The 19,237-nt window shown below is 40.8% G+C and overlaps 1 protein-coding gene across 4 annotated transcripts in view; it reads right to left on the bottom strand.

Moving 5' to 3' along the window:
* The window catches only part of RABGAP1L (RAB GTPase activating protein 1 like), a 204,148-nt gene that overhangs the window by 175,314 nt on the left and 9,597 nt on the right, over positions 1–19,237 (bottom strand). For all 4 annotated transcript variants that reach the window (XR_014174998.1, XM_081948451.1, XM_081948449.1 and 1 more), the window contains exons 2-4: positions 8,657–8,840; positions 6,567–6,777; positions 3,107–3,281 (exon numbers count right to left, since the gene is read on the bottom strand). Coding sequence is in view for 3 of the 4 variants with exons in the window: in XM_081948451.1 (XP_081804577.1) it covers positions 3,107–3,281; positions 6,567–6,777; positions 8,657–8,840 (570 nt within the window). In the remaining variant the exon portion in view is untranslated. The remainder of the gene's footprint in view (positions 1–3,106; positions 3,282–6,566; positions 6,778–8,656; positions 8,841–19,237) is intronic.

Genomic DNA, 19,237 nt, shown 5'->3' with positions numbered 1-19,237 from the left:
GAAACATATAGTAATTGCTGATAAAAGGTAATGCCAAAATTATCTTTTGTGACCCACTTTTAAAGCAGCAAAATACTTATATAACTATCCCAAAATTTGGAAGGACATGAACTGTGGTTTCAATGAGTATTTCCCAGAAATTTTATTAGGTAAAGTTTTATAATGCGAATCCTTATAGAAGATACAATATAGTAGGACATGAACTGTGGTTTCAATAACCCCTTGTTCTGCAGGGGCACAATCTCAGCTCGTATGGTGTTTTTTTGTGTTGGTTCTCCAAAACTGCTTTGGGAAGAACACTGCAGCATACTAAGTTTTGGAGAACCAACACAAAAAAATACCATACGAGCTGAGATTGTGCCCCTGCAGACAAGGGGTTATTGAAACCACAATTCATGTCCTACTATATTGTATCTTCTATAAGGATTCGCATTATAACACTTTACCTAATAAAATTTCTGGGAAATACTCATCTCTTCTATGTACAACTGCTGTATCAAATCAGTATTAACTAGTTTCTTTAAATGTACCCAAATTTTGCTATACAGTATGCAAAATTAGGCAAACTCTAAGCGCCCACTGATAATCCATCACCAATCGTAACATATTATTTTGTCTGTTTTTATTTTAAATTTACAGATGCTTTTATCTGTAATACTGGTCTGTGAATGTATAAAAATTGATTGATCTTTGTGACTAGTAGTTCAGGAAAACCCGAAGACCCAAAGGTCATTCATTTAAATCCTCAGTGAAAACTAGTTTAACTACTAAGTTTAACTTCTGAATGAAGATTTTTAATATCACATAATTATTCAAATGATAAAACTCAGTTTTTTCTCAGTTTTTGAAAGGCACTGAAGTAAAAATCAGTCACATTTGGATTACTTACATTCCTTTAAAACATAATGGAAGACTATAGCCATAAAAAATGAATAAAAGGTGCACAGAAGTTATGTAATTAATTAAATTCTTGCCAAATAACATTGAAGAGGTACTTTACAGGACAAATGGCATCAACTTGGTAATACATCCAGAGCATGCCCTCCTTAGATGAAGCACTGGCTGTGTACTTGAATGTGTTCCTAGTTGGGCATCGAAGTCCCAAGAATTAACTTTGCTTGCCCAATGCTTTTTCAGAGGGAAATGGGAGATTTAAAGCAAGCTTCTGCTTTCATCTGCTGCCTAATGAGATGATGGATGTAACGGAGATACAAAAGGGAAAAGAGGAATAGAAGTAGTTGGGTTCATGTGATGATTTAAGTTCTTTATGGGAGGGGGTAGTACCATCTAACTTACAGGAAGCCTTTCTATAGATACCATCTTTGGACCCAACAGTGTTGGATAACTTTCATCCAGTCTCCAATCTTCCCTTTATAGGGAAGGTTGTTAAGAAAGTTCAACTGTAGAGGACCTTGGATAGAGAGGATTATCAGAGTGGGTTACAGTATTAAGATGGCACTGGTTCTGTTTGTGGGTGATCTTTAGAGAACATAAGACAGTAGTGGTACAACCAGCTTGGTCTTCTTAGATCTTTCAGTAGCTTTTGATACCATTGGAAGTGGGAGGCACTGTTTTATAGTGATTTTCCTCTTTCTCCTGTGGTCAGTTGTACTTAAAGTTGTGGGAGGGGGGTTGTCTAACTCTAGGCCCTTGCAATGTGAGTGCCTCAGGGGTTAGGTCTCTCACCACTTCTCTTTAATATCTGCATAAAAACACTGTGTGAGGTCATTTGATAGTGTCAGATGCATTATCATCAATACTATGATGATACATAGTTATGCATTTCCATCCCTGGCCAGACAGGCGATACGGTTTCAATGCTGACCTGGTGGCTATGAGGGTCTGGATGGGAGGAACCAGAGATATGTAAATTAGTTTACATAATTGACAGTACTGAAAAGGAAGGACAAAGTAGAGAAAGAAATATATAGTAATATAACAAAACAAATAATGATGCAATGATATGCAGTCGGGCATCCTATCTCCACCTGAAAATAGCGCTCTTCTCCCAGTCCCTCTTTAATTCACATTATTGTGTTGCGTGAGCAATCCAACCTAGTAGTTACAATGAGCATGTTTGGGAAAGCAAGCAGTACTTTATTATCCACAGAAAGATAAACAAGAACTACTTTCTGAATAGATCTCAAAGTAAAATCCTAGAAGCAATAGCAAAATAGAGTGGCTTTGGGGGTCCTACTGAATCTGGCGATATCTTTGACTCTCAACAGGGTAGCACTTTCCCAAACAAACTGAGGTGCAACTTAGGTCTTTTGGGGGTTGTTACGCTTGCTTAAGGAGGAAGGTGATTGCTTGGCTGTTGGGAGGCCCTGTGCCCATATCCATTTCCTGTGCACGTTCCTGAACCAGCAAGTCTTGCTCATGGTCACTCACAGTTGAATTATTGTAATACAGTATATCTGAGGCTGCCTTTAAAAACCACTTGAAAATTACAACTGGTCCAGAATGCAGCATTTACCAGACTACACTGGTGATGTCACATGAGCTGCACTGGCTCCCAGCCTCTTTCCAGGTTAAATTTATGATGTTAGCTAACATCTTGAAAGCCCTCTATGGCTTTATGTCAAGTTATTTGCAGGATTGTCTATCTCTCAGGCATCTGCCCATAGCACCAGGTCAGAAAGGATGGATGTGCTTATTAGGTCAATTCCCTCAAACGTTACTATCTTGTGGGGCATAGGAAGTGTGCCTGCCAACAGCGACAGTGCCTTTTCTGTAGTAATGCTGGTTGTGTAGAACTCCCTTTTCCTGACTTCTGGCATGTCCCCATCCTTTTAGTGTTCTCCCCCACCCCCCCAAGAGTTGGAACAAGACAAGATTGGAGTTCAGGGATTTTATTGATGGATGTGTTGTAAAGTTTTGTTTGAGATGCTGAGTTTTGGTTTCTTCTTCTTTGGTTTTCATTATGGTTTTGAGCTGCCCAGAGTTATATTACATAAGAGGGGTGGTCATATAAATGTGTGTTTTTAAAGCTTTGCTTACATTCTACAGAGAGATGCAACAATTTAGTGAATCAGACATTTCTCATCCATAACCTATTATTTCAACAGTGCTTTCTGAAACAATATTACTTATGCTTTCTACTTACTGCTTCTTTAATTTCACAAGAGAAGACATGAATTTGAAACTCATCAGTGCCAGAGTAACTCTCAGTAAATGCAAAGCAGTCACATTCCAAAGTCCCATTTTGCCCACGGACACAGAACAACACTTTGTAGATTGGGAAAGAAGCAATTTCTGTACTGCTGGACTGATCTATTATTCTAAATGAAATGAAGAAAATTGAAAAACGTTTGTAATTCTGTGAGAAATAATTTCTTTGTTATTCTTGATATCTCTATCCACTCTGGAAAATGTTTAAAGTGTCCACAAAAACATATATTGCAATTTAAATATTTAAATGTTATTACATTTCACATTACTGTAATATGCTGTTTTCAGTCACATGACAATAATATGCTGTTGTTCAGTTTTGTTACTTATATTCTGAATATATTTTACTTCAATAGAGTTCACATTTATTACATGTAGAAATACTTAACAGTACCTGAATATTCAGGTACAATCGCTTTCTTTGACATGAATTTCAGCATTAAGTACATTTTCACAGCATACTTTTTTAACTTTTGGTTTTTTTTTCTTCACTCATTTTCTTTGTGGTTTTTTTTAAAACTGTTTTCCCAAAAATAAAACCTCCCCGGATAATAAACCCAATCGGGCTTTAGAGTGCATGCGCTAAAATAATCCCTCCCTGAAAATAATCCCTCCCCTGAAAATAATCCCCCCCCTGAAAATAATCCCTCCCCTGAAAATAATCCCTCCCCGAAAATATTGCCACATAGCAGCAGCCATGAGGTGACCACACCTCACCGACTTCTGCACCTCAAAAATACTAAGACTTCCCAAAAAATAAGGCCAAGCACTTATTTCAAGGGTCGAAAGAAAATAAGAACCTGTCTTATTTTCAGGAAAACTTGGTATGCTTCAACTAACTGTTAAAACTACAGGTTGTTTGGCTACAACTAAGGATAAAATTTAAAATATATAATTAAATAATTATAATCTATGAAATCGCAAGATATCATAACTATTATATTGACTGGTGAGATACTAGAGTGTATAAACGACACAACCAAAATCTCCATTAATTTCTGTGGAAATGTTTATGTATATTTGAAGGCAAGATATTAACTTTTACCATAATTATTTTAGACTATATATATTATATTATGCCTGATACTGTGTTTTCCCGAAAATAAGACATTGTCTTATTTTCTTTTGAGCCCCCCCCCCCCCCATAAGCACTTGGCCTTATTTTTGGGTAGAGACAGAGGTAGATATGAAAAAAGAAGAAAAAGTACAAAAAAGAAAGAAAAGGAAAAAGGAAAAAAATAGAAATGTAATTTCTTTCCTTCAATTTTTGATACCATAGTTCGTCATGAGATTTATCAGGGAGATCATATAGAACCATCCTCCAGCATAAGCATGTTCTTGTTTAGTCGCTGGTAGTTCACGAACAGAAAGAAAACTTTCACTGGATGAAGCCAAAAAACCCATCTAATCCAGCACCGCATGTCACATTCAGAATTTATAAGCATGGCGAAAAAGAGAACTAGCTCTCCTGGTAGCAATTAATAACTAACATATATAACATAGTTATAATTGAATAGTCTACAACTGAATAAGTGAAATGATGTCATCAAGATCCCTGTTGTTGGTAACCCTCTCCTTTGTAGTTTTGTCCAATTTTGTCCAGTTTAATCCATCAAGCGATTTCCCAGTAAAACAAATATCCATAGAAAGGTAGATATTTATCTATCCACACATATTATTTCCATATCTCCTATCTTAAATTTCACTGTAGTTCTTAATCTACCGTGTTTACCCGAAAATACGCCAGGGGCTTATTTTCTTTTGCCCCACGAAATATGCCCTTGGGTTTATTATCAGGGAGGGCTTATTGTTTTGGGGCTGCCGGGCGGCTGCTCCCTTGTGAACTGGCTCCCGAAGAGCCGGGCACAGCCTCAGCGGCGAAGCAGCCATGAGGTAACCATGCTCACGAGCAGCCGCCCGGCAAATCCCCTCTCCAGCCGGGAAGAGCGCCATTCACTGACCTAGGGGGTAATCCCTAAGGTGCCAAGCCATGTGGCGCTCTGTCCGCCCTCCAGCTCCCGCGGCTTTGCACATTCGGGATACCCCCTAGGTCAGTGCATGGAGCTCTGCCCGGCTGGAGAAGTGGGTTGCGCGAGCGCCTGATCCGCCTGCAGCTTCACCAAGCACTTGTGCAGCTCTCCCAGGCCACCGCCGCTGGCTGCTGCTGCCCGCCACCGCCCGCCGCCGCCCCGTTCCGCTCCGCGCATAACTTCCAAATCCAAAACTCGGGGCCGAGTGTTTCAGCATCGGCCGCTCTAGGAGTGCTCTCTATGGTGGGCTGGCTGCCGGACAGAGAGAGTCTTCCAGCAGCCGGCCCACCATAGAGAGCACTCCTAGAGCGGCCGAAGCTGGAACACTCAGCCCCGAGTTTTGGATTTGGAAGTTATGCGCAGAGCGGAATGGGGTGGCGGCGGCCGGTGGCGGGCAGCAGCAGCCAGCGGCGGTGGCCTGGGAGAGCTGCACAAGTGCTTGGTGAAGCTGCAGGCGGATCAGGCGCTCGCGCAACCCACTTCTCCAGCCGGGCAGAGCTCCATGCACTGACCTAGGGGGTATCCCGAATGTGCAAAGCCGCGGGAGCTGGAGGGCGGGCAGAGCGCCACATGGCTTGGCACCTTAGGGATTACCCCCTAGGTCAGTGAATGGCGCTCTTCCCGGCTGGAGAGGGGATTTGCCGGGCGGCTGCTCGTGAGCATGGTTACCTCATGGCTGCTTCGCCGCTGAGGCTGTGCCCAGCTCTTCGGGAGCCAGTTCACAAGGGAGCAGCCGCCCGGCAACTCTCCCCTTCGGCCAGGCAGAACGCCACTCCCCAACCTAGCGGTATCCCGAAGGCGGCAAGCAACGTGAGCGCTTCCCCCCCCCGCTCCTGCGACTTGGCGCTTTCGGAATAACGCTAGGTCAGTGAGCGGTGCTCTGCCTGGCCGGAGGGGGGGTTTATTTTCGGGGGTGGGCTTATATTTTTGCCCACGCGAAAAATGTGGCATGGGTTTAGTTTCGGGACAGGTTGTATTTTCGGGGAAACACGGTAGTAAAAATGCAAAGAGCTCCTTACTTGGATCATAAACTTCAAACCAAATCTAAAAAAAGCTCTGCTCCAAAAAACACCCCACTTGAGCTTACAAAGTGCCAAATACCCTTTCGAGTTATGTCTAGACTGGAACGAAGGCACCTGCTTTCCTAATCAGCTATCTGCTATCAGTCACACACCGCAAACATCCAAGCAACATTTGAGGAACTTGAAAGAAAGATGGGAATTACAAATGATCTTCAAAACACAAAACAATAGATTCTACTGAGCAAGTTGAAGCTCCTAGAGGAGAAAGCAGGAATCCATTCCTGTCCTGTTCTTAAACTTATTTGGATACCTTGCATATACTCAATAGAAACATCCAGCTCACCTAACAGAACCATCTGGAATATTTGGAACATAAAGAGTTACAGGAGATGGAGAATGATTTGAGTTTTTCAAAGTTGCCATGGCACACAAGGCCTCTGCTTCACTGCGGGGAGCAGAAACTTTCATACATCCGAGGTATAATAATTTGTTGAATAATACACTATCCTCTTCTGAAGGTACAGTGAAAGAATGAGATGTTTGCGATGAAGATTCTGAAACAAACATAATTCAACAATTAGCCAATATTCGTTGCAAAGTGTCATTCATGATGACAGAATCATAACTACAACAATGTTCTTGGGCCGCCATTGAAATCTGTTGTAAGATTACAGATGATTATAACTAACTGTAGGGATGCTGCAGCAGCACCACCCACCTATTTCCCTCCTACCCTCCCCCCCAGGGTCTCTGCAAACATTTCTATCTCTGAACAGCTCCCTGCTAGCTTTAGGCCTGATTCCCACTCCACCAAGCCCCACACACTCCTCCTCACTTACCTTGAGAAGATCTCCGAAACTTTCCATAGTACTGGAACAAGTCACTTTGTGCTCAGCTGCATGGCACAATTTTGGAAGCAGCTGTTATGTATCCAGGGGCTGAATTGCATTCTGATAGCTGTAAATATCACTGACACTTCTGGAATCGCACTATAGGGTTATGCAATTAAGTGATCCATTCCAGCATTCTGAAAGTCCTCGGGGCTCTTCAGGAGGAGAGGAGAGGAGGATGTTTGACGTGGTGGAATGGGAATCAAGCCTAAGGCTTGAGGAGACTTAGTGGCAGTTGGAAAAGGTGTGTGGGGAGCCTTGGGAGGACCTGGGCAGGCTGGCCTATGCCTATGCTAGTCTTCCAAGAGTCTCCCCCATCCCTAGGAATCCCATGCTGCATTAAGTGACCTATATGTTCATTTTATTATTATATTGGAGAGAGCAGTTTTGGGGAGAATCATCAAGTGAGATGCTTTACTTAATGGCTGTCACAAAATGTAACCATAACAGGTGGGCCCCATTACAGTCATATCTCAATAACTATCTGTAATTTTAAAAGTACTGACAACTATCTGTAAATATATTTCAAGCAGCTTCCCTCTAATATTTTTCCTTCTTAAAACATGAAAATAAATGTTAAAATAAATGCAAAATTCAGCAAAATACAGAATTATACAAATAAAAGCATGCATTGTGAATGTTTTTATCTTTCCTAAATATCTCCTTCAGTAGTCACACAATTTATAAAGTATTTCTGCTAATACAGATAGTCCTCAACTTATGACCACAATTGAGCCCAAAATTTATGTTGTTAACTGAGAAATTTATTGAGTTCTGCCCCATTTTAGACTTTTCTCAACAGATTTGTTAAAGCGAATTGCTGCAGTTGTTAAATCAGTTAACATGGTTAAGTGAATCAGGTTTCCCCATTGAATTTGCTTGTCAGAAGGTCATAAAAGGTGATCACATGACCCTGGGACACTGCAACCGTCAATTGCCAAACATCTGAATTTTATTCACATGAAAAATGGTATAAGTCATTTTTTCAATGCTGTTGTAATTTTGAATGGTCACTACTGTGTTTCCCTGAAAATAAGACAGACCCCTGAAATAAACACTTGGCCTAATTTTCAGGGAGGTTTTATTATTTTTGAGGTGCAGGAGGCGACGAGCGTGGTCACCTCATGGCTACTGCTGTGTTGCACATTGCTGTGTCTGCCACTCTTTTTGCGGCGGCCATTAGCGTGACAGAAGCAGCATGATGGCTAGGGTTGCTGGAATGGCTGTTAGGTAAGGACGTGTGGGGTCATGGGGCATGTTCCCCCTTCCTCCCCCCCACCCCCACCCCCGGCCTCGCTTCACCTCTGGAAATGGCAGGAACCGGCTTCGTATGTGTTTAAATAGTTTTGGGGAGGACTTATTTTTGGGGGAGGGCTCATTTTAGTGCATGTGCTCAAAAGCCCAATTGGGCTTATTATCCGGGAAGGTCTTATATTCAGGGAAACAGGGTAAATGAACTATTGTAAGTCAGGGACTATCTGTACTTAGAGTCATCTTCAAATGGGGTCAGCAGTACACAAATTTAATACATAAACAGACAAACCTGTGGTGGGAGAATCAAGTGGAAGATGCATAGAGCTTTGGTTTAGAGAAACCTCTTCAAAAAATTGTTGGCAATTACCACTCAAATCCACAAAATCAGAAATATTTTCTTGCGGGTCTTTGTCAAAATCTTTCAGTACCTTTTCCATGGTTTGTGTTATTTGTTGTTCTTCATCTGGAAACATCTAGAAGAAAAAATACAGGAAAAATATTTATTAGTACAGTATAACAATTCCACAAGCAACAGTATATCTTAAACTTCAATAAATACCTTCATATCTCTTTTTCACATAATCAAGCTATTTCCAAATAATCAATTCCTGAAAACAGATACCTGATTTAATTCCTTTCAAATTTTAGCAGTTGACGACTATGTACCAGTATGTTTATTTCTCCATCAGTTTTTGATCTGAGGACAATGCAAAATCTTTTCACACTAATCTTTCTGTCATGTCTGTCATACAGATTCTTGTATTAGTGTTTTATTCGACTTCTAATTTAGGTATATTTTTATGACAGGGTTACTCATCTGAAATGAGAAAAAATTAGAAACTAGTAAAAACAGGAACTATTTTTTTTTAAAAAAACAAGTAAAGCTTTATCATTGGATGAAATTTATCAGCTTTTGTAGAATGATTTTAATGGGACTATTTTTAAAAGAAACATTTTCATGAAACTGGAAATACCTCAAAGGAACTATTTTCAATGAACATTAAAAGTCATTTTTTATTTTAAAAAATAATTAAGAAAAAATATATGAAAAGAATGGAAAAGAGGAGGCAAAAAAGGACATCCATATCCTTATCCATATAATGTATTAAAAAGCAGCTTTCGATCTTTCTCTCAGCAGTTACTGTATACATACAACTCTAATCAGAGCTCTTTCTCTAAGATTACATTGTAATTCCCTTTTCTATATAACCTATTCTTTCTAGTCATCACACCAAAATCCATCAGCAAAATGAAGTGCATTTCAAAATTCAAAATTCTAATGTCAGGGTTCCAAATAGCATCCAAAATTAAATCAGAGTCCAAGGCAAAGTATTGCTCAAAGTTCCAATTTATTAAGAGAGCCATGTTGGCACATCTGAGAAAACCCGAATCTGAAAGCTTTCCGTTTTTTCCCACCCAATTGAAAGTTCACGAAAGTGCCCCACACCCACCAACCCATCACATGGTCCAATCTTCCACTGCCATGCTGACAGTTCCACCCATCCAGTTCCAGTCAGGTGCAGAGACAAAGGATGACCTTGGCTTTCTATCCTACTCCATACAATTCCCCCTCCCATTTTCCTACAATAGAAAAGCATAGTAGAATAATAGAAAGTGTGGTAGGCGAAAGATCCAAAAGAAATATGGCTGCAGGCCTGACAGGCAATCTCTCAGAAAAGTGTTTCCTGTAAAGAGAATAATGTGGGGGTTAACATAAGCATAACTAACCATCTCTCTCCCTCAGGGGGGGGGGGCTTTGGCTTATCAGGAAACATATCATGGAATTGTTTTATTAACTTATCAGCTTTTACATTCCAACGTTTCACCCAAGTAGCTTTGGACAAAGGGTACCCCTTCCAATGCACTTAATATTGCAAACGACCACTATACAACCTAAAGTCTAATTTTTTCTTCACTTCGTAATGAGTTTCTCCTTCTATCACTAAGGGAGGAGGAGGAGGTTGGCTCAATGGTCTTAGGTTGGACCCAATCACTGGCTTCAGTAAGATGCAATGAAAAACTGGATGAATTTTCTCTAGAATTCTGGGCAGACTGAGTTGAACCGTAACTGGGTTGATTATTTTCACTATTGGGAATGAACCTAGAAATTTTGGGCCTACTTTCTTGCTAGGCATTCTTAACTTTATGTATTTGGTAGACAAAAAAACTTTATCCCCAACACGGAAGGGGGGTTGGAACGAGCGGTGTTTATCAGCTTGTACTCTTCTGCTGCTTCTGCCAGAGCTTTTTTTCTATTTTCCCACCCCTTTTTAAGAGTGCCTATCCATTCAGTCAGAGACATGGAAGAGAGGGGTTCTCTGGGCAGTTCAGGCATGGGAACAAATTCCATGCCACTGGTAACTTGAAAAGGAGTTAATCCAGTGCTGCTGTGGACAGTGCTGTTGTATGCAACTTTGGCAAAAGGTTGTAAATCCGACTAGTTGTCTTGCTGGTAATCCACATAACAACGGATGTATTACTCCACCATCACATTAGCTTTCTCTGCCACCCCGTTCATACTCGGATGAAAAGTCGACCTAAATCCTTGTGTGGACCCAATGGATCTCAGGAACTCTCTCCAGAACTTGGCGGTGAACTGAGATGATCCTCCTGGGTACTCCGTGCAGACAGTAAATGTGTTTAACAAACATTTTCGCTAGCTTCTTTGCAGACGGTAGTCCTGATCAAGCAATGAAATGGGCTTGCTTGGAAAGTAAGTCAATGACTGTCCAAATTACTTTATTACTGCTGCTGACAGGGAGCTCTACAATGAAGTCCACCCAATGGACTACGATGAATCTTAGAAGTTCATGGTAGCACCCTATCTGCAACTTTACCAAGTCAGTAATTAGCTTAGCAGGGGCCCCTCCAATTAGCATCCCATCCACTTGTTCAAACCGAATGGGATTGGCTAGGGGTCTTGTGCGTATGCTAGCTGCTCCAAAATAGAAATGCTGATTAAGCACTGGGTGCAGCCTGTGTCCACAACTGCCTCAACTTCCCCTTCGACCCCTGTCTCGGGCACTATGAACCTGGCTTTGATGGCAAAGGGGTGCATGGGTGCACTTACCATTGGGTCGTCTTCACTACTTTTCTCCTCCTCTGAATGGGGAGTTTCCCCATTGGGCAGAATCTCTGTCTCCTCAGGCTGGGGATCGGATCCTTCATGTTGTTGAGCTAGACAACTTTTTTCAGGTTGCTTTCGGGGCCCTCTTTTTGTCCCACTGGCAGTTTGGGTGTGCGCTTGCATGATTGGAGCTGGGGCCAGGCACTCTGATGCTCTGTGCCCATGTTGACCACACCGGTAACATTTTATTCCTCATGCCATTTTGGGGGAAGGCTTCTCGGCTTGCTTCGTCTGCGTTCAACAGCCCAAAGGTCTTCTAGTCGGTTTTTCTGCAGTAGGGTTTTGATTGGGTTGATGTTCGTGATACAGGACTGTGGTGGTTTACCAGTTCTCGATCAATTTTGGAACCCCTCTTATGCTGCATGCCGTTCTTCAGTTCAGGATCTAAGGCATTTTTGAATGTGTGCACCATGAGTCTTTCTGGCCAGTCTCTTCGTTTTTCAGCCACACTCCTAAACTCCCACACTAACTCTTTCATGGGACGGCCAGCCTGTCGCAATCACTGGATCTGCTCTTCTGTTTCCACTTGTTGCGTCACATTGTTAAATCAGATTCGCATCAGCTGGACGAACCCGTCTGCATCTTCAAATTCAGAAGCTGCCTCATCATGGAGCTCTGCTATCCACTGCAGCTTCCCCTTCATTCATCCCATCCGATATTGCTGAGATCAATTCTCAATCAGAAGGGTATTGATCCCCAAATTGATTACTGTGCTCCCAGACTTGATTTAGGAAGTAAGCTAGCTTCCCAGGAGTCCCATCAAACGTTGCCCAAAATTGAGGGGGCGCAGGAGCCGGCAGGGCTATTGGTTGGATTTGAGTGGGTAGTTGGGCGGGCGCTAGGGGCTGTTGTTGGGCTGCTCCCTGCGGCTGAGGTTGGGCTGAAACCAGTTGGGGGGTCAGTCCCTGGGGTTGCCCCGGTCCAGTTATCTGAAATGGTGCCATCTGTTGAGAAGGGGCAAGCATCCATTGGTATTGCACCCATCCATGGCTCGGGAAAAAAGCCCATCCTGGTGGAGCTTGATTCGCAGGCTGCAGTCCAAACATCAGTGGCTGGCAAGTACAAGAAATCCCCCACCCCTCTGCTGCTGGCTGGATTGGTTTCCCCATCCTGGTTGCGGGGCCATCTGCACCCTAGGGAGGAGGGGCACTACCATTGGTGTTGCTCCAGCGGCAAGCTGTTGGGATGACCCACATGTTGCTGTATGGAATGAGCATAAATCCTCACTCTGGTGCGTTGCGGAAGGTGAACGTGGACTGGACCATGATCCACTTGGGTGGTTCAGAGCTAAGGCAAGGGATGGTTCCACTCACATTCAGCTGTCCAAATTAGTCTGGGAGGCCGGTCAGAGACTGACTGCGTGAGGGTGGCTGGGATCCCCAATCATTGGAACGCCCGGTTGGTGTCTGCTTTGGTCCCCTCCACTTGTGGGTCGAGGTTGCCCTCGCACCCCTGTGGCTCCAACAGCAAATCCTTAGGGGAGGTAAATCCCGAGGCTTCATCTTGCAGAGCTAGTTCCGATTGCAAGGGATGCCTAGGGGCAGGCTCTTTGCGCCTGGCTCCCAGCTGGCATACCCTGTAAATGGGATTCGACATAGTTAGGTGATCCGTCATCTGCTGCTTTCTCCATGGGTTTCTTTTCCTCCTCGCTCTTCCCATCTTCTTTGCGCCGCCCACGCTTGGGTCAATGCTAGGACTCAGGACCCCAGACAGCATCCCACATTAGGGGCTAGCTGGTGAAGTATTTTAAGGGAGATTCGGGTTAATGTCAGGGTTCCAAATAGCATCCAAAATTAAATCAGAGTTTAATACAAAGTATTGCTCAAAGTTCCAATTTATTACGAGAGCCACGTTGGCACATCTGAGAAAACCCGAATCTGAAAGTTTCCTGGTTTTCCTCACCCAAGTGAAAGTTCACGAACTTGTCCCATACCACGAGCCCATCACATGATCCAATCTTCCACTGCCATGCTGGCAGTTCCACCCATCCAGTTCTGGTTAGATGCAGAGTTGCAGAAACAAAGGATGACCTTGGCTTTCTATAAAGAAATTTTGTTTGGGCTACATAGCATCTAACTCTGTACAATCCCCCCTCCCATTTTCCCACAATAGAAAAGGCATAGTAAAATAATAGAAAGTATGGCAGGCCAAAGATTCAAAAGGAATATGGTTGCAGACCTGACAACTAATTCTTTTTGCCATAAGAATCAAAACAGCAAAATTACTTCCAATTAAAACTAAAATCTTTTAGATCATAATCTTTTACAAGTTATAATTTTATAGTATCCAAAACTACAATATTTGAAGAGAAATGGAAAAACCATTACATCATACATTATGAAATATTTAACAAATTTAGAAAATATCTACATCTGTCTCTCGTATGTGATACTGACAATTGTGTGTTATTTTATATATAGCTACATTCTATAGAATGCATGTAAAGCCTGGGAACAAAATAGAAAGTTTGCATATTATTTGGTGATCTTACAATTTAGTAAATATGATACTTTAGAATTCTTTTTATTTACAATTTTAAATATATAGTTGTTCTTCCAAGCAGAAGTTTTAAAATTCAAACAAGCATTAATAGCTATCTGATTTATTAATAAAGGTAAGGGTTCCCCTCGCACATATATGCTAGTCGTTCCCAACTCTAGGGGCGGTGGTCATCTCCATTTCAAAGCCAAAGAGCTAGCGCTGTTCAAAGACATCTCCATGGTCATGTGGCCGGCATGACTAAACGACAAAGGTGCACAGAACGCTGTTACCTTCCCACCAAAGGTGGTCGCTATTTTTTTACTTGCATTTTTACATGCTTTTGAACTGCTAGGTTGGCAGAAGCTGGGACAAGTAACAGGATCTCATTCCGTTATGTGGCGCTAGGGATTCGAACCGCTGAACTGCCGACCTTTCCATCGACAAGCTCAGCGTCTTAGCCACTGAGTCACTGCATCCCTTTATTAATTTATTAATGATTTATTAATAGTGATGGATTAAAAATTCAGCTACTTTACTATATTATGAATTACAAAACAGTCTACTAAATAATTTCAAGCTACAAAATCTTTATAAAAATGTTTTAAACAAGTACACACTATGGTACATTTACAGTACAACAAATTTACTGATTATGTGGCATGCTCTTCAACCAAGCAGTTAAAGAGCATAATCTGTATAAATATATTTGGGAGTGAATATTAAATGTTCTCCTTATAAAGCAATGAAAATGTAAAAATAACTGTCATACATTTGGATTAAAAATAGATGCTTAACACTTCTTTTAATTGACCTAGATACAATGCAAGATATGAAGCTATATGAAGCTATAGAGGTGGCACGCAGAGCCCTCTCTGTGGGCATGCGCGCCATCACCTCAGCTCAGCCAGCTGGACGTTGGGTTTCTGACACGCACATGTGCACCTGCCAGCTGGATGTCAGGTTTGTGGTTCTCTGGTTTGGGCACTTTGTGCCAAAAAGGTTTGCCATCACTGATCTAAGTCCTTCTTAACATCCAGAGAGGTTAAAAAGCATCCATCCATCCATCCACCTATCCATCCACCCATCCATCTATCTATCTAATGAACATGGTGTTTCAGCATAAGCAGGGCAATGTGAATAATTGCCTCAGGATCTGAAGAACTCCTAATCATTCAGGGAACAATGGAGTCAACAAATTCCATAGGAGAATGTCAAGGTATTTGTGAGGGGAAGCTTAAATAAATGTGAATAAGGTAACATGAGAACTAACAAGTAAATTTATAACCAAATGGCTGAAGCAAAAGACATTTCATTTTTTGGGGGGGAATGTTCTGACCTTAGCCCAAGTAAAATGTTGTGACAAAACCAAAGTAATTCATACAAGACAGCTCAAAAATATCTTAAAGAGGAATGCATCAAAATCCTTCCAAACCAATGTGCAGGATTGATCAACAAATTCAAGAGACATTCAACTGAACTTATTGCTTCTGCAACAGGTACCAGTAGCCTGGGGAATTCCATCAGCTGGTGATCACTGGCTCAATATGTTCAATAAAGACATGACATGGTATATTGTTTTGAGTGTGGTTTGCTCAATCTCTTTACTTCTTATAAGATTAAGATTAAAGTCAGATTATGGATAGTTCTAAAGGTATTAATAAACTCTTTTTACCACTGTATATTGATATTTTTTTACAGGTAGTCCTCAATGTAGATGCATAATTTAGACCAGAATTTCTGTTTCTAAGCAAATAATTATTAAGTGAATCACACCTGATTTTAAAACTATCATTTGCCATCATTTTAATACTATATTGAAACATATTTTCACTATTCTATTTTTTTCTAATGTGATTTAGTAATGTAAGCTCACATATGGGAACCAGGACTTGCAAAAGGATATGCCATTTTTAAAATTAGTTTCTGAGCATAATTTATGTATTTAATAGACAAGCCAAGAACCAAAGAAAGTGAAAAACATCACAGAATCACAACTAGCTGACTTCTCTTTCTGATCTCCTTTCTACATAATCTCTTATTTCTTTATTTATTATTCTCCTAAGAGCAGTCAGGGGCCAAAGAGAGATCTCACTTTTAAATTTACAGTTCCAACATCTATTCTTAGACCAAATGGTTTTAGCTCCAAGGTGCCTAATAATGTCTCAGCAGACCGCTCACTCACTATCACCTTGAGCACACGTTAGTCAGCCAGTTAGAATAAAAAAAACTGCTGAACTGGAAAATGGCTGCAACACTTGTATTTCCCCCTAAGCTCTGAATACAAATTATTTCTAATTACTGTACTTAAAGAGAATTGTATTTAACTGGAAGGGCAGAAATGTAATACAAATTGCTATCATCCAAAAAGACACCAGAAGAGAGGCTCAAATAAATATAGAAAACACCTGATAGAGAAGTGTTCCAATGAGGAGGTAGATATCTGTGTGTTCGTGCGGGGGGTGTGGAGGGGTGCACACAACTGTACACCTTCAAGTCAGTACTGACTCCTGGCAACTGGTTGAATAAATCTCTGCAGTTTTCCTGGCAAGATTTCAGGAGTGGTTTGCCATGGTTTTCTTCCATAACTGTCCCAAGATAACACACTTGGTTTTGCGACTAGATGGGACTAGAACTCATGATCCCCCAGTTACTACCCTGTTTTCCCGAAAATAAGACCTCCCCGAATAATAAACCCAATCAGGCTTTTGAGCGCATGCACTAAAATAAAACCTCTCCCGAAAGTAAGCCCTCCCCGAAAATATTGCAACACAGCAACAGCCATGAGGTGACCACGCTCACCACCTCAAAAATAATAAGACCTCCCCGGAAATAAGGCCAAATGCTTATTTTGGGAGTAAAAAGAAAATAAGACCTCAAGGTTACTACCGTGTTTCCCTGAAAATAAGACCCAGTCTTTTTTTCAGGGAAACATGGTAGGAACCTTGGGGTCTAAACTGGTTATACCAAATTCGCTCTCAAATGCCATTATTATGTATTCACAATGATTCATTGACTTATACAATGGCACAAAACCTTGCAAATTAAGTATGTTTTTGAAAAAAGATACAGACTTATACCATTTTAAAATACTGTATTTATTTTTTCAATTACTATTATTATTGAAATAATAAAACATTATTTTGTGGAAAATTAAGACAAGTCTGATAAAGTATTTTAATAATTTGACAATACTTTATTGATAACTGATTTTTCATTAAGTGACTCTTAATCATATATAGTCAAGGGAATGACTGTTAAAATTGTACTTGAGTTGATTTATCTCTGTTAATTGGATTTCTTCTGTAATGGAGGAGGAAAACACTTGTTGCACCAGCTGAAGTTTCCAGTTGGTATATAGGGGAAGCCCAACATTGAACGCATTGTGATACTCGAGAGGTGACACGGGTGATACAGTAAAGCTTTATGATCCAGAGAAAGGCCACAGTTGGTTATATAATTGTGCAATGTGCGGAAGACTGGGAGTTCTAGTTCCACCTTAACCATGAAAGCCAGCTGGGTGACTTTGGGTCAGTCACTCTATCAGCTCAATCCATCTCACAAGGTTGTCATGGGGAAAATAGGAGGAGGAAGGTGTGTTGGATATGTTCAACACCTTGAGTTATTTGTAAGAATAATAAAAGCGGGATAGGATACAAATAAATAAAATGTTATCTGGTGCTTTGTTTTGTTTTGTTTTGTTTTGAAGCAATCTCAGCCAAGACTATCTGGGTGTACTCTAACCCTTCTGGTAATTGTTAGCCTTAGTAGTGATTAAAGGTTTGAGTCTCTGCAGCTCAAGTTTTTAATTTTTCTCCCCTCCTTCTTCAACCAAGATTGAATCCCACACATTTCCATCTCATGTTTATGGATTCCAATCACAGGAGACAACAAGTGCCATATCATTTTAAAGACCAGACACACATTTTTCTTGCCTTGATATTTATCACACCAAACAGTCAAAGCAACAGCACAACTTTTCACTGTTTCCGGGCTCTCTTTATTACTTTCCAGAGCTTCCCTCAAGAGTTGACTGTTTTTTAAAAGACAAGGATGTTGTTGCATCTTCTTTCAAGTGATTTGGAAATTTTCCCACATCACAAAATATGGTGAGGATCCATTCCACCACCACCACCATTCCCGCCATCATGCTTGACTATCTCATACTCCCAAGGGGGGGGGGGATCACTTGGTTCAAAATTGAGCTACTGGCATCCAGGCACTTATGTTGGTCATGCAGTTATATGCTTCATCCCAGCATTCCATACTTCCTCATCAGTGGCCTTCTCCACCACTCCACGGCATTGCTCCTGAATCTTTTTCACCAAATGTCACTATGGCATGTGGGAGAGAATCATCTTATAAAAGCATGATATGTGCCATCATACTAATAACAAAGAGAAGCAAACTACTGTATTCTCTGCTACCGCGAAGACAGTTATCTTTGCTTTTGAAAGAGTAGAAAAATGAAATCAGTAATTTTCAAACAAAAGTGTAACTTCATATGGTCACAATATTAAAAGCTCAATACATATTTAGATATAAATTTTAGAATATTGCCAGTATTGTCTTAAACATGAAAAATAAAGCATATTAATTATGCAAATTTAATTATCCTGAATAAATAAGCATAATTTAAAAGCCAGCCTAGATTTCTGCTGACTATATAGGCTAATCCCATCAACCTGATGTCTCCATTAATAATTTATAATCAAGAGTTGTGCAAAATGTTGTTCTTAAAATAATTCCTGTATAGATGTTTGGAAGATAATCCAGTGTAAGGAACATCTAGTGTTTCACATATTCTGAATGTTTAGAATTTGGAATGCCTAAAGCTTCCCAAATACTATGATTTATATTTGAAACAGTAGTTTCACAGTCAGTACATTTCAAACCAAAATGTTTAGCATCCTATACCTGAAGATTTTTTCAAGAACATTCTGTTAGCCTCTGATCTTAGTCATTCAACATATCCCTTTTTTCTCTATTTCAACTTCATTAAGCATTGCACTTATTTTTCTAATTCATCATCCATGCACATCAAATAGGTAGAATATTTAATTTTGTATTTGCTGATCACTATCTCAAGGGCCTCTCAGCCAGGACTGACTGACTGGCTCTTCTTGCAATCTACAATGCTGTTAGGAATCAATTTTGAACTTATAATTTCATGATGGGCTATTTTTCACTCTCTAACTGTTCATATGTCATATTTTACTGCTGGGAAGCCCATTAACAATACAATGTCCTTCCTTGATATTCCAC

The sequence above is a fragment of the Natrix helvetica genome, assembly GCF_964273705.1.
Source record: "Natrix helvetica genome assembly, chromosome: 3".
NCBI lineage: Eukaryota > Metazoa > Chordata > Lepidosauria > Squamata > Natricidae > Natrix > Natrix helvetica.
Note: the sequence above shows the minus strand (reverse complement) of the source record. Positions and strands in the feature narration are given on the sequence as shown.